Consider the following 14,333-nt stretch of genomic DNA (forward strand, 5'->3'; position numbering starts at 1 on the left):
GTGGATACTGCTGGAAGTTGTAAATTTCCCACTGGGATGAATAAAGTATCTATCTATCTATCAAATATATATATACATATATATATATATATATATATATATAAACATTGTCTAAATGGTCACCTCTGACCAACACCCAGTTAGAGTTTATTACACTAAAAAAACACTGGGTTGTTTTTACAAATCAGTCGCTGAGTTTTAGCCTGCTGGATCAGGTAGTACGGTTGATACGATTATCACCTGAGGGCAATGATGGTCAGTTCCGAATGCTAGGCTGAGGACGTGAACCTGAACTAGAACATGCACATTGTTGCATCAAGCTTGATTTTCTGGAATTTTCCACTGCACCGTTTGATACATTTTTTCACATATTTTCACACATGTTGAATCAAACCAGAATTCTGTATCACCATCCTTACCCAACCTCACTGGGTTGAAACTACCAATATTTTTATATATTAGGAAGAATATGCATTTCTCAAGGACATTTCCTCAGAAAGAGTGTGCAGGCTTCATGGCAGGGTGTGTAGCAGACTGAAGGATAATGGCCCTGCCATTGGAAACATGTACACACCCATATATATGGGCCAATCAACATGTAAAGATTATGATTATGGCTTCCAAAGAAATGTCACGTTACTGAGAAACCACAGAATCATCCATTTTGACTTTCCTCTGCCAACAAATTTCAGAGTTTACAGCTTTCACCTTTTTTTGACACTGGAGACAAAAATACAGAATAAACGTCTCTTCATTAAAAAACTGTCCCTGTGTAATTTCTTACTATAGAAATGATTATAACACGTTACAATGTTTGCACAGATATTAACAGAACCTGTGTCTTACAACCTGGAGTATTTCTATTGTCAAACGACTCAATACCTTCATTATTTTTAGAGATTTCAACAGCAATTCATAGAAAGGTCATGAAAACGAAACTGAACATTAATATTACATCACAGTCCTTGATTTTATCAAAGTCATGTTGTCCATATTTCAGCAAGGAAATGGAGACAAATTACTACAAAGATAACTTGAACAAATTTGTATCAAAATACTTAATACAATATTCTGTATTTTAAAGAAAATGGAATGAGAAACATTACCATATGATTTTAAAACCGCGCTGGTGAGAATGTGTGTTTTTCAAGTGGTTCAATTATGCAAGGTCGATTTGCTTGTTTTTGGCTCCACCTGCTGGAGACCTGCTTAAATTGCATTTATATTCACTTAAAAACAGTTGTATATTGATCCGTTATCTGCGTTATTATACACTGAATGTATATAAAGTTAATCTGCAATGTGTGTGTTACAGTGCAAATACTAATAATTGGGATTTAGACGCATAGGAAGCATTTCGCTGAAGTAAACAAATAATTCACGGCAGTTGTTGAGTAAGATTCTCCAGGATGAATAACTGAAAAATAAGCCAGAAGTTAAAGTGGAGGTTGAACACACATGAATGCCACCAAAAATTCGTAATTACGAGTGGGAAATCTCAGAATTTACTTTAGCTCAGAGTTTCCCATACTCAGAATACTGAGTGAAATCAAAGGGTGCAACGTCTGTAGGTGTAAATTAGTTGACAAATCAAAATCTGATTTCAGTTATTATGTGTTTGGTTCATGGAGCAAATTGATGATATACAATCAAATTGTTGACCATCTGAGCACCTACAGGAGGGAAAAGTTTGACATGTCTTTGTCAGGTTTTTTATTTACAATATAATAAGCTAATTGCCTCCACATAGTACACTAGCAAAAATGCTAGCTAATACGTAAGCTAGCATTACTATATATGTAAACATAACATTTACAATGCCTTTATAATTGGATTAAAATTGATATTTTAAAAGGTGGTGGTGGTGGTGGGGGGGGTACGCATTGTTTATTCTTGAAAACTTGCTTTCAAGTACAACATAAAATAGGGGCATGTCATTTCCATGTATACTGGTATGGTGTAACTTACTGCCTTTACTAGTTGCCATGCAACACTGCCATATGCCTTAATTATGAATGGAAATAAAAAATGTCATGAATGTAACTTGAATGAATTAGTAAGTCATGGACTTCCGGGCAGAACAGAATCCCTCTAAACCACCCAACACACACCAAACCAAAAATAAAAAATTACTGCATTAGGCATCCACTAGGACTATCATCCACCGAAGTCAAGCTCTTTAACAAGCTCAGACGCAAATCCCAGCACTGACAGATTAGTCTTGATCTGTGATTAGTCTTGATTAATCTTCTTTCTTTGGCGTGTTTAAGTTCAGGGTTAGCTTTTAATCTGATGTATTTAGGAAAATGAATATTCTCTGGCTTTTCTTTCTTTTCTTTTCTTTCCTTTAAAACACTTAGTGTGGGTTTATGCTTATCCAATGACAATCCCCCTTCACCCCCAGCCCACTTTCACTTTTCTAGCACCAGTCAAAAACTTCAAATTCAGATCCACACACTAAAAACATTTCCCCAATTTATTCCCAATTCTGTTACCATAGATTAATTGTATCGTATTGTGTCCGACAGTGTCATGATGTAATTATTTATTTCAAATCTACGCCCATTGAGGACCCCCTGGTGGTCGGGATCTTAGGTTTGTGTTCAGTAATCTGTCCTTAACACATTTCCTTTCTAGGTGTGATCCTAAAGCCAATGGAACAATAATGAAATTAAACTGCTTTCAGCTTTATTACATTCACTAAAGCAGCTACAGGCCGGCTGACTCTGAGATTGATGAGCCACCATGAGAACCTTCTCCAGGGCACTAAGCTGGTTTTAAAGACCTTTGCTAAAGAAGATAACTCAGTCTGGGAAACATCCAAGGGTGATTTTTATTAGATATTTAATTACATTTTAAAATTGTATTAACTTTATCCCCATAAGGACTCTAAAAGAAATCATTAATTATTAATTATTGGAGGCTAGGGGTCTGGTGGGCCTGTTTGACAGTTTAATGACAGTTTAGTTTCTCTGAAGAAGATAAATATGGGGTTACTGTGGGTCAAGTACAAAGGCAAAAATTCTTGATGATGTCAGTTGCACTCCTCCTGATTCGCCCTTCACCCCACAGTGGAATATACCATTGTGTCATAGGATTTGTGTATGGAATCTCTTGTTCTTGATATTGTTGCTAGCCAACACCTCCATTTAATAGAAAATCAAAACACATCCTCCAACAAAAATATGCACGATAATTTTCCATCTCTCATATCTCAAATATAGTCTTTGTTGTTCTCTGTCTTTCCCGTTGGCTTCTTCTTGATTGTTCCTCTGGTTCTGAAGCTAATTTTAAAAATATTTTACCTACTAAAAACAGCTGAATGGATAAAATTATGGAAAATTGAGTTTGCACAACACAAACATGCTTTTTCTCATTAGCATGTTGGCTCACTAGTCTAATCAAATCAGTTGAGAGCGACTGTGCTAACTATAAGATGAATTGCAAAAGACAGTGTGGGAAAAAAAAATTGGTCTGGTGCTTCTACAGTTAACTGTAATGTTATACTACTATGGAAAAGTCTCTGGAGTGTGTCAAGTAAACTGCACTGTGTGCTGTACTTGCTTGAGGGTGTGAAAAACACACACAAAAAACAAAACACAGTAAATAAATGACCAATGACCATGAGAAGAAAAAGTAACCGGATATTCAAATAGAATAATGAATAATTGATACTGAATCTTATAATAAATTCTCACTGTGTTTTGTTTTTAGCACAAAGTGTGCTCTATAATCAGAGCACTATTAAAAACTGGACCTTTTATTAAATTCCTCAGTCAAAATTGGTCTGTTTCATGTGACTAAATTGGATGTATGACATAAACAAAGCGTAAAACAAAACATGAAACTGTGTAGGATTTAGTAACATAACTGTTATATACAGTGTGTAATTATTTTTTTACAGTATGGTTTATGTCCTGATCAATTTTAGTTCCTAAAACATTTAATACACTGTCTATGGGTCTGTGTTAATGTTATTGACTACATGTAACAGGTATTTTTGTTTAACATTACACTGAACATTCTCTGTTAGCTGGACATTTATTTTTTTATTATGAAATTAAATATATCCAGAATCGTCCATATACATATACAGGGGTTGGACAATGAAACTGAAACACTGGCCAATTTAGTGTTGGAGGTTTCATGACTAAATTTGACCAGCCTGGTGGCCAATCTTCATTGATTGCACGTTCCACCAGCAAGAGCAGAGTGTGAAGGTTTAATTAGCAGAGTAATAGCACAGTTTTGCTTGAAATATTGCAATGCACATAACATTATGGGTGACAGAGTTCAAAAGAGGACAAATTGTTGGTGCACGTCTCGCTGGCGCATCTGTGACTAAGACAGCAAGTCTTTGTGATGTATCAAGAGCCACGGTATCCAGGGTAATGTCAGCGTACCACCAAGAAGGACGAACCACATCCAACAGGAGTAACTGTGGATGCAAGAGGAAGCTGTCTGAAAGGGATGTCTGGGTGCTAACCCGGATTGTATCCAAAAAAACATAAAACCACAGCTGCCCAACTCACTGCAGAATTAAATGTGCACCTCAACTCTCCTGTTTCCACCAAAACTGTCTGTCGGGAGCTCCACAGGGTTAATGTACATGGCCGGGCTGCTATAGCCAAACCTTTGGTCACTCGTGCCAGTGCCAAACGTCGGTTTCAATGGTGCCAGCAGCGAAAATCTTGGGCTGTGGACAATGTGAAACATGTATTGTTCTCTGATGAGTCCACCTTCACTGTCTTTCCCACATCCGGGAGAGTTACGGTGTGGAGAAGCCCCAAAGAAGCGTACCACCCAGACTGTTGCATGCCCAGAGTGAAGCATGGGGGTGGATCAGTGATGGTTTGGGCTGCAATATCATGGCATTTCCTAGGCCCAATACTTGTGCTAGATGGGCGCGTCACTGCCAAGGACTACCGAACCATTCTGGAGGACCATGTGCACCCAATGGTTCAAACATTGTATCCTGAAGGCGGTGCCGTGTATCAGGATGATAATGCCCCAATACACGCAGCAAGACTGGTGACAGAGTGGTTTGATGAACATGAAAGTTGAACATCTCCCATGGCCTGCACAGTCACCAGATCTAAATATTATTGAGCCACTTTGGGGTGTTTTGGAGGAGCGAGTCAGGAAATGTTTTCCTCCACCAGCATCACGTAGTGACCTGGCCACTATTCTGCAAGAAGAATGGCTCAAAATCTCTCTGGCCACTGTGCAGGACTTGTATCTTTCATTCCCAAGATGAATTGATGCTGTATTGGCCGCAAAAGGAGGCCCTACACCATACTAATGAATTATTGTGTTCGAAAACCAGGTGTTTCAGTTTCATTGTCCAACCCCTGTATATTTATATAAATATGTGATTTTTTTTCTCTTACATTTTTGCATTATAATGCTACTAAGTGGTTAATTTCTACAAAAGATTTGTAGAATTGTTTCTACACAAAATGAATCAATGTACAAAACAGTGCTGACTCAGATGCTGAACACATAAACAATAAAACATTTTCTTCTACAATATGCATCTTTTTGTACAGGACAGCTGCTTTACAGAGTTTAGTTCAATGCAAAAGAGTCTCTCTTGCTCCTATTTTTTCTGCTCAAGTTCGGAGTCCATGTTTTTTTTTTAATAATTCAGTATAGTAAATCGTCTCCTGTTGCAGTCGGTTCCTCTGGTTTTTTGGTCTGTATTGTGGGCAGGTGAATTTTGCTTGAGGCAACCACCAGTATATTGGCTCCGTGTGAGACAGTACTAGCAACACAGAGCCAAAACGAGAATCCCAGGTTCTCCTCTAAAACCACCAGGTGGAACAGATTTTCTTGAAAGTTGGCCACGCGTTCTGTTAACCGATGACACCGGACTGCTGCGATGAAACACGCAAAGCTGAGACAACCGAACAGAGCTGAGGAAGAGAGATTGGGAGATTGGTAAAGTTTCTGAGTAACCACTAAATGCTTTGTTTTTATTAAAAACTAGGCATAATTATTGCCACCTATTACATACATAAGGTAACACAGAGGCCCTTCATCAGTCATTCATCAGCATAATACAGCATACCTTGTTATACCAGTTAGCTATTTGGAATGTAGAACCAGAGAAAAAGCCTTGTCTTTCATCTAGACACAAATGTTAGCACTTGATACAACAGGAACTGGGTTCTGTGGTCAGATTACACAAAAATAGAGCTTTTTAGCAACACTCAAGCTGGGTTTGGTATAACTGATGGATGGTGATACAGAAACAATGCATTTCTAGGTGATAATTTGGTGGAAGCTTTGTTTGTCCTCTAAACAAACTGGGAACACATATTCATGGAAAATAGTCCATGAAGTACTAGATGATTTGAGAAGAAACCTTGCCAAGAAAGGTTAAAGCTGGATCTTATTAAAATGTGTCACAAAATGGTTCAATAGCTACAAAATCAACCTTTGTCATGGCCATGGATCTGTAGAGATTCTGGATTAAGGAGATATCTCAGATTCATTGCTCTCCAAACTTATCGAGCATTTCAGGAAAAGATTGAGTGTTGCATAAGATCACACAGACTATTCAGTGCAGTGGTACCCACTATATCAATCAATTTAATATTGGATAAGTCTCATGTAAGATTAAGCTAATTAACCACATATACACACTTTCATATCATTGAAACACTTCATTACCAAAGCCGTCATTATTGATGGACCTGACTACAGATGACTATAGAAGAAAATACATATTTGCCATATATCCATTACAACACAAGCAAATTCTTTACTTCACATATCCCAACTTGTTAGAAAGCTAGGTTTGGTTCAGCCATGAAGCAGCATCCTTGGATCAAATAGGATCCTGCTCACCAATGATAGTTTGTGGGTGCTGGGGCTTAAAACCACAACTGTCTGATCAGTAACCCATTGAGCCATATTGGTAACTTACCTGCAATGAGGTTCCAGAGGTAGAGGCCTAGAGGTCCTTTGATGGACTGGTAAGGCACTTTTCTGGCATTGTAAATGCAGAATGCCAGACTGACCAGTGCAAAGCCAATGGCAAAGAAGAGGAAGAAGATTATGATCATATGAAGACCACTGTTGACCTTCCTAATCAGTTTTGGGAAAACTGAAAAGAAAAGAGCATAAATTTAAAAATATATATGAACTATAAGGCCAAAGGTTTGTGAACACCTGAACATCCCTACAGCCATGTCTAAAATCTAGTGGAAAGCCATTCCAGAAGAGAGAGTGGAGCTTATTACAACAGCTAAGAGGAACTAAATGAATCCAATTATGATCCAGTGCCTACTAACTTTAGGCCATCTAGTGTATTCATATAGCACAAGTACACACAAACACCATTTTTTCTTTACTCTGAACTGCCTTTAGTGAAATGATGCCCCCAAGGGTTTTCCTCAATTCCAACCCTTCCTGATTTGCAGTGAGTGTGTTAGAGAAAGGAAAGGTAAAATGTGCATCAGGGCATGGGATACTCCAGGACTTGGGGTGGGAAGCGGTGGTCTGTAATCAACATGTTAAAATTTGATCAGAAATTTTAAAATGACTGACAGATAGATAGATATGGGCACACCCTTAAAATGCAGCAATATACTATGAGGTGTGTAACATTGGAATGGTAACTAGGGATATGCTGTTATAGGATAATAAGCAACTTCACTTCCTGTCAGTCTGCATCACGGTATTTTTATAATTATTTCCCAATAGCAAGAAGAACCAATAACAGTGTTTTATTCCTCACTTATGACCTACTCTGATAATTCCGTTCTACTATGAATATCTTTATTTTGACATGAAAATCATCATAACATTACAATTAATATGCAAAGGCGCCTTCTAGTGACATTTTTCAGCACCTAGAACAGAGCTGGCAGTAAGTCAGAACCTGGCAAAGATGGTCTACCAGTTTGACCAGCTTGATTTGTGTTATAGTAGCTGGTAGCTGCTCAAATTAAGCTGTGCCTTCTTACAAAAAAAAAAAGGCCTCACTGTAAATTTTGAAACGACGACTGCCGAGGCCGCACCTCCGCGTTTTTCCTCCTTGAAAGAGCCCGTAGTAAATATCTCCAGTAAACTGTTCGAGCTCAGGCTTTGATGCGTTCACCAGATCAATCCCGGTTTGACACAGTATGGTCGCAGTGATCCAGCACTCGGTGGAGAGCGCCACGACCAGGAGCACCACCGAGCTGATACTCAGTATGGAGCCTACAGAGAACACTATCCGCTTCCACAGAGTCGGCATGGCTCCTTTCACACACACCTTCCCGCCTCATTCCTCCTCGCCGTGTCACGCAGTACACCTATTCCAGACATCCACTGCTGAAAAAGGTAATGGAATGGAAAAGTCCATAGGTAGACTGTAAATATCTCCTTTTGTGTTGTTTTGCTCAGGTCAATAAGGCAAGGTAAACTCTGAATAAACCAAGTTTTGTAGTGTAGCTTAACACTAAGGACGAGGAAACCGAAGCTGAGCCGGGTCAAACACAGCTCTCTCTCCCTCAGAACGAAACCTTATACTTTAGCTGCGCTTCAGTTCCAAGCCAGGGGTTTTAATGCCCTCTGCCACACACACACACACACACACACACACACACACACAAATATTCCTATCCTTGTGGGAACAGTTGGTCCCTATCAAGATATAAAAAAAATGCCATGGACACTTGAACATTTGGTAGATATACACCAACACCTACTGACTCATCCACCCACATACAGTACACACACTCACACACACCATGCAAATGAATCCTCTTAATCACCTTGTACATTCTGTGCACAATTTTTTGCACAACGCAGCCAATGCTTCGTTATAATTCATCCCTCAGCTCACAGACATGGCCTCTAATATAATATCTTGCACAGTGTATAATATCTTGCACAGTGTAAGGTCTCTATATTTCAGTGCCATAACCTTGTCAAAGGCACAATGAAGATAAAGGTCAAGCGTGAGCAAGTCTCGGCCATGTGGAACAGGGAGATACTTCCATCCAGTAGCAGTCGTGAAGCCAGCTTGCTTCCTTGTGCATCTCTCCAAAAAATGACTTTGTATCTTAGCAAACACAAATATCTTGAATATAGGTGACATCATAATATATCTCTTTATTAGGTTGCTTTTATACATTTATAGAGTTATAAAGTGTATTTCTAGATTTTGTTCTCAGTCTAATATTAAAATTGTCCTAAACTTCTTAATCTTAATTTAAAATGTGAAATTAGTAAATATGTCTAAAACAGAATTACCAGTCTACACCAATCAGCCATAATATTAAAATCACATGCCTAATGAGGTGTAGGTTCGCAATGTTCCGTCAAAACAGCTTTGACCTGTCGAGGCTGTTTGACCTGTCATCTGATCGATCAGACTGAGATCTGGAGGGATTTTTGCAGTGTGTCTGGGCACATTATCCTGCTGAAAGAGATGACCTTCACTACCATTAGGGAGTACTGTTGCCATGCAGCCATGTACTTGGTCTGCAGCAGTGTTTAGGTAGGTGGTACGTGTCAAAGTAACATCCACATGAAAGCCAGAACCTAAAGATCCCAGCAGAACATTGCCCAGAGCATTACTCTACCTCCACTGGCTTACCTTCTTCCCATAGTGCATCCTGGTGCCATCTCTTACCAGATAAAAGAAGCACATGTCTGCATGACGTAAAAGAAAACGTGATTCATCAGACCAGGCCACCTTCTTCCATTGCTCCATGGTCCAGTTCTGATGCTCACATGCCCATTGTAGGTGCTTTAGTGGTGAACAGGGATCAGCATGGGCACTCTGACTGGTCTTTCTCAGCAATTTTCTCATAATTTGGCTCATTACAACAGAGCTTTGTCAGTCTAAACTATATTAAATATGGAAAACGTTTCACATGGACAGCATGTTATTCTGATTATTATAAATTAACCAAGCACAAATCAGCACAATAGCTCCCATGTTCTAACCTGGTGGAGACTGCAATCACAAGAGGGAGACATTTCATCACTTACAGATTCCTCTGTAAACATTTGCTTTCCAGATTCTAATGCTTTACACCACAAACTCTCAAATTGAATTTTCTAAAAAACAGCCGCTCAGACACAAGTGCCAGCTGTAATGCAAATCATATGTTTAGATTAATGCTCTTATTATAAAACATTATTGTTTCCATATGACTTCTACAGGGCCTTGTAATGGCAGACACATCATATCTGCAAGTTTGAGTCTGATAATAAACACATCAAAAACATGCTGTTTATTTGAGGAACAAAAATTATAAGTCACCTGTGATATGCTGATGTTTATTTACCATTTCTGGAAGAAATCTGTAGAGTCAGCACTCTGTAACAGCCAGTAAGGTTTTTGCCCCTATGGGAAACTGTTCTGGATGGGTGACTTTGCACTTCTCTGTGAAAACATGACAAGCCGCCTTATCTGCATCAAACAAAAGCTTATACTTGCTATAACGTGAATAAAAACTAACTTTACGGCAAATAATGTTCAGAAATTAGAAATTTATTATAACAGCATTACATTGATCAGCCTTGATTAACTTGAGTCATTCCTATGTTCCCAGGGTCCTATATTCTGCCTATTTCAATGGCATTTAATGTACATATGGCAAAGGCTCCTATGTTTTCCAGGTTCCTATATTCCTAATATTCTGTTAGCATGGATTAAATAAACTTTTCAAAATGTTTAATGTAGTCAGGACTCATTTTCCCAGGCAATTAATACTGACAGCCATATGGACGCAGTGCTACCCCTTTGATGAGTTCCCGAAATACTCTGTTATATGCAGTGAATACAGAGCTGGGGATATGTGTTTGAGGTTCCCATTATGTGCTATTTGGAGCTGGATAACATAGGACCCTGAGACCTGGGGAACATAGGATCCTTTGTCGTGTGTTCATTATATGCCATATAAATCTGGGGAACATAGGACCCTGGGAACATAAGACCTTTTGTCAGGTGCTCATTATGTGCCATAGACATCTGGGGAACATAAGGCCTGGGAAAATAGATATGCTCGCTCTTACATAACCGAAGCTGATAGAGTAACCCGTATAGCCAGCTTATATTAATGCATTCCTTCTAATACATTTCTATTGTCTCAACTTATGTTCCATGTGAGCAGATTAACAACACTGCACGTTCACTGGGATTCCATGAGGAATTAAAAAGTATGACGTGGTATTCTTTAGTATATGAGGTTTAAAACATGCTGGGATGTGCTGCTACTGAACACTGGACTCACTTTATAAATATGATTTTACAGTGTTTTAGTGCTGACTTACTTGTGTAGGTCTCATATTTCTTCCACTTTAAGCAGAGGCATGGTGGCTTAGTGGTCAGTGTATTTGCTGTGCCCCTCTGAGGCTGGAGGTTTGATTCCTGTGTGTGTAGTTTCTCCCTGTGCTTCAGGGGCTTCTTCCCCCAATCCAAAAACATGCAAATAGGCTGATCTGTAAATTGATTGGTGTGTGAATGTGCCCCAGGTTCCCTGTGTAGGATAATCAGTACAAGTGATGACTTTCATTTACCTCAGCTGTTCAAGGGGCATGTTGGCTTGGTGTTCATGTCATACCTCCAGGGCTGTGGGTTTTGATTCCCCTCCTCCGCTGTGTGTGTGTGTGTGTGTGGAGCCTGCATGCCCTCCCTGCACTGCAGGCAAAATGGCATCTCTAAATTGTGCCTATGTGATTGTGTCCTGCGATAGACTGGCATCCTGTCCAGAGTCTGGAATCTCCTGGGATCAGCTCCAGGTTCTCTGCAACCCAGTAGGATAAGCGAAAGTAGAGAATGGATGGATGTGTGTTTGACGAATTCTGTCTAGACAGTCAAAGCCTCCCTATTTCCAGGGAAATATAAATAATCTTTGACTTCATGATACACTGTGATTGATGAAATATAACATTGTTTTCAAACTTCAGCACCATCCCCATCAATGCCTACCTTGGTAGAAGTATGCACACTACAACAACTTGTTTTTTTGTGGCTACAGAGTCTTAAAATATCGATTAGCGAAGTGGAAATATATTGACTAGAAGAGCAGCAGCGATGCCCGCTAAGCTAACTGTGCAATTCAAATGACTGGACTTGTGGTTTTGGCAGTCGTTTATGGGTTTAATGCATGCTGGAATGTGTTTTAATGCATTTTAATGCAGTTATGAGAAAAGTTATAAAAGCTTCTAGAGGGTTTGGTGATAATGTAAACAGGCCAGTATAATTACTCTCTTTGTGCTAATGTATTCCTTGTCCCGTTTTCTCCCATTCTTTCCATGCGCATTTGATGAGTTGATCAATTATACAAAATCTCTTTCTATTCTGTCTGCCTTTTTTTTTTTTAATATTTACATAATATAACCTGGTTTTCTTAATAATGTTTTTAATGTGAGATGATAAAAAAATCAAACCATCTTCACGTAACACAAGCGGAAAAACATATCCAAGGAGCAAATCCTTGAAAAAAAAAAAAGTTTTTTGTCTGTAAACATGCTGTAACACTGGTCTTTGTCCAGTGCAGGTCAAACGAGTTTGCAACATCTGTGGAAAGGACAAGTTAAAGTGGACCACAAAACCAATGTGCTCTCAGTCTGAAGACATGTAAACACTTAAAAACCACTATGGAAGACGCCATCCTATACCCTGATTATGTTGTAATGGGATGTAAGGCCCTGATGGGCTTTGGATTTTGGTAGACTGGGGTCTTGTGCACAGTCAGCAATAACCCAAACAGGCAAACTTCATTAGTTTACCATCATCCTCCATTAAACTAGCTCTCATCCATGGCCTCTCTACTCCAGCATAGCTTTAGAGTGTAGACAAGGAGGTGAAAAAAAGGATAAAGAAAGCCTTCCTGTGTGCATGAGTTCATTCCTTTTGAAATACACAGTGAATGAAGAAATCAGTGGACTGTGGATGTGTCCACAGTGGAACAGTTGGCAGTAAAAAGAAATGAAATATTATCCAGAGGAAACCCCTGGAGCACAGGGAGAGCATGTAAGCCTTACGCACACCTTCGAGGTGTGAGGTGTATGTGCTAACCACTAAGCCCACATGGCCCCTCCCCCAATAAATCTCATAAACACAATAAAGGATGCAGAATATCCTAATCGCTATGTGTAATTCTTCACAGGCTTTTAGTCAAGAAAGTAATGATAATGATCTGGAAAGCATGCCTAATGCTACCAAGAAATGACTGTAATTAAAAGACACAGTATTCTTACTGCAGTATTTGTTTACAGCAAATGACACATTTTACACAACTACATATTGTATAGTGACAGTATATGACTTCTTTCACCTTTCCACTTGCATAGAAATGCTAAGATGATGCAAATGAACCGGTTCTACTGGAACATGAGATTGCAGTATTGTTCTGTCTATCTATCTATCTATCTATCTATCTATCTATCTATCTATCTATCTATCTATCTATCTATCTACCTATCTATCTGTATGTCTGTCTGTCTATCTATCTATCTATCTATCTATCTATCTATCTATCTATCTATCTATCTATCTATCTATCTATCTATCTATCTATCTGCCTTACTCATACCTCATACTCAGGCTCTCAGTGGTCAGTAGGCAGATTAATGGCAAATGATATAGTTGTTGTGAAGGATAGGGTTTTCTTTGGAGGGAGGGAGGGATGGATGGAGGGGGGAGGGATGGATGGAAGGAGGGAGGGAGACGTGATCATATACCCATCGAGATTAGAGTGACTCACTGTAAGAGAGTCAGGCAGTGAGTCAGCATCTTTACTTTTCTTTTGTTCTTCCTCTTTCTGTTTCGATGTATGCCATACGCATGTGGACCAATAGATGCACAAAGACACATAAGCGCTAAAGTACCACACGTGCACTGGTGCTCTCAGAAACACACTTACACACTTCAGAAGACGAGTTAGAAGAAAACCTGGCCGCTTCAAAATTACAGATGAAGATCATAGAGGTAGCTAAGGGGTGACTTGAGACACTATAGACACTATAGTGTGAAGCATGGCCATCCCTCTGGCCACCCCTATTAAGACTTAGTATTATTATTATTATAAATGTGAGGAACAAGCTTGTAAACACAGAAGAAGCTAAATCTTCCCTGGTCCCACTGATCACAACAAAGAACACTGGAGCAGCTACCATTATCAAATGATTTTAAATACATAATGTTAGCGTACTACATAAGACGGTGCCTAAGGTTTTTGTTAGAACCGCCCCCCATAACAAAGTCACTGACCACCCCTTTGTATAATGTCTGGCCACGCCCCTACAGTACATGTGTTACAAGTCCAACACAAACATCATATAGTGGTCAACTGATATGTGAATGTATCAGCATTCTCTTACAC

At 39.2% G+C, this 14,333-nt stretch overlaps 1 protein-coding gene across 1 annotated transcript; it reads right to left on the reverse strand.

Moving 5' to 3' along the window:
• Positions 1 to 2,943: 2,943 nt before the first annotated feature.
• On the reverse strand, positions 2,944 to 8,527 carry clrn2 (clarin 2). The gene is made up of 3 exons (XM_058384956.1): positions 7,993 to 8,527; positions 6,932 to 7,111; positions 2,944 to 5,915 (listed from the first exon to the last, which is right to left on the reverse strand). The coding sequence occupies exons 1-3, from the start codon at positions 8,243 to 8,245 to the stop codon at positions 5,647 to 5,649; spliced, it is 702 nt and encodes a 233-aa protein (XP_058240939.1). The 5' UTR covers positions 8,246 to 8,527; the 3' UTR covers positions 2,944 to 5,646.
• Positions 8,528 to 14,333: the final 5,806 nt, after the last annotated feature.

This window comes from Hemibagrus wyckioides, linkage group LG29 (genome assembly GCF_019097595.1).
Source record: "Hemibagrus wyckioides isolate EC202008001 linkage group LG29, SWU_Hwy_1.0, whole genome shotgun sequence".
In the NCBI taxonomy this organism is placed as follows: domain Eukaryota; kingdom Metazoa; phylum Chordata; class Actinopteri; order Siluriformes; family Bagridae; genus Hemibagrus; species Hemibagrus wyckioides.

Bases quoted from the DNA above. Each gene is read 5' to 3' on its own strand.
- clrn2 (XM_058384956.1), bottom strand. From the start codon at position 8,245: ATGCCGACTCTGTGGAAGCGGATAGTGTTCTCTGTAGGCTCCATACTG. The intron at 7,112-7,992 runs GTGAGGCCTTTT...TTTTCTTTTCAG, and splicing joins TCGTCGTTTCAAAATTTACA to TTTTCCCAAAACTGATTAGG. The intron at 5,916-6,931 runs GTAAGTTACCAA...TCTCTTCCTCAG, and splicing joins CCTCTGGAACCTCATTGCAG to CTCTGTTCGGTTGTCTCAGC.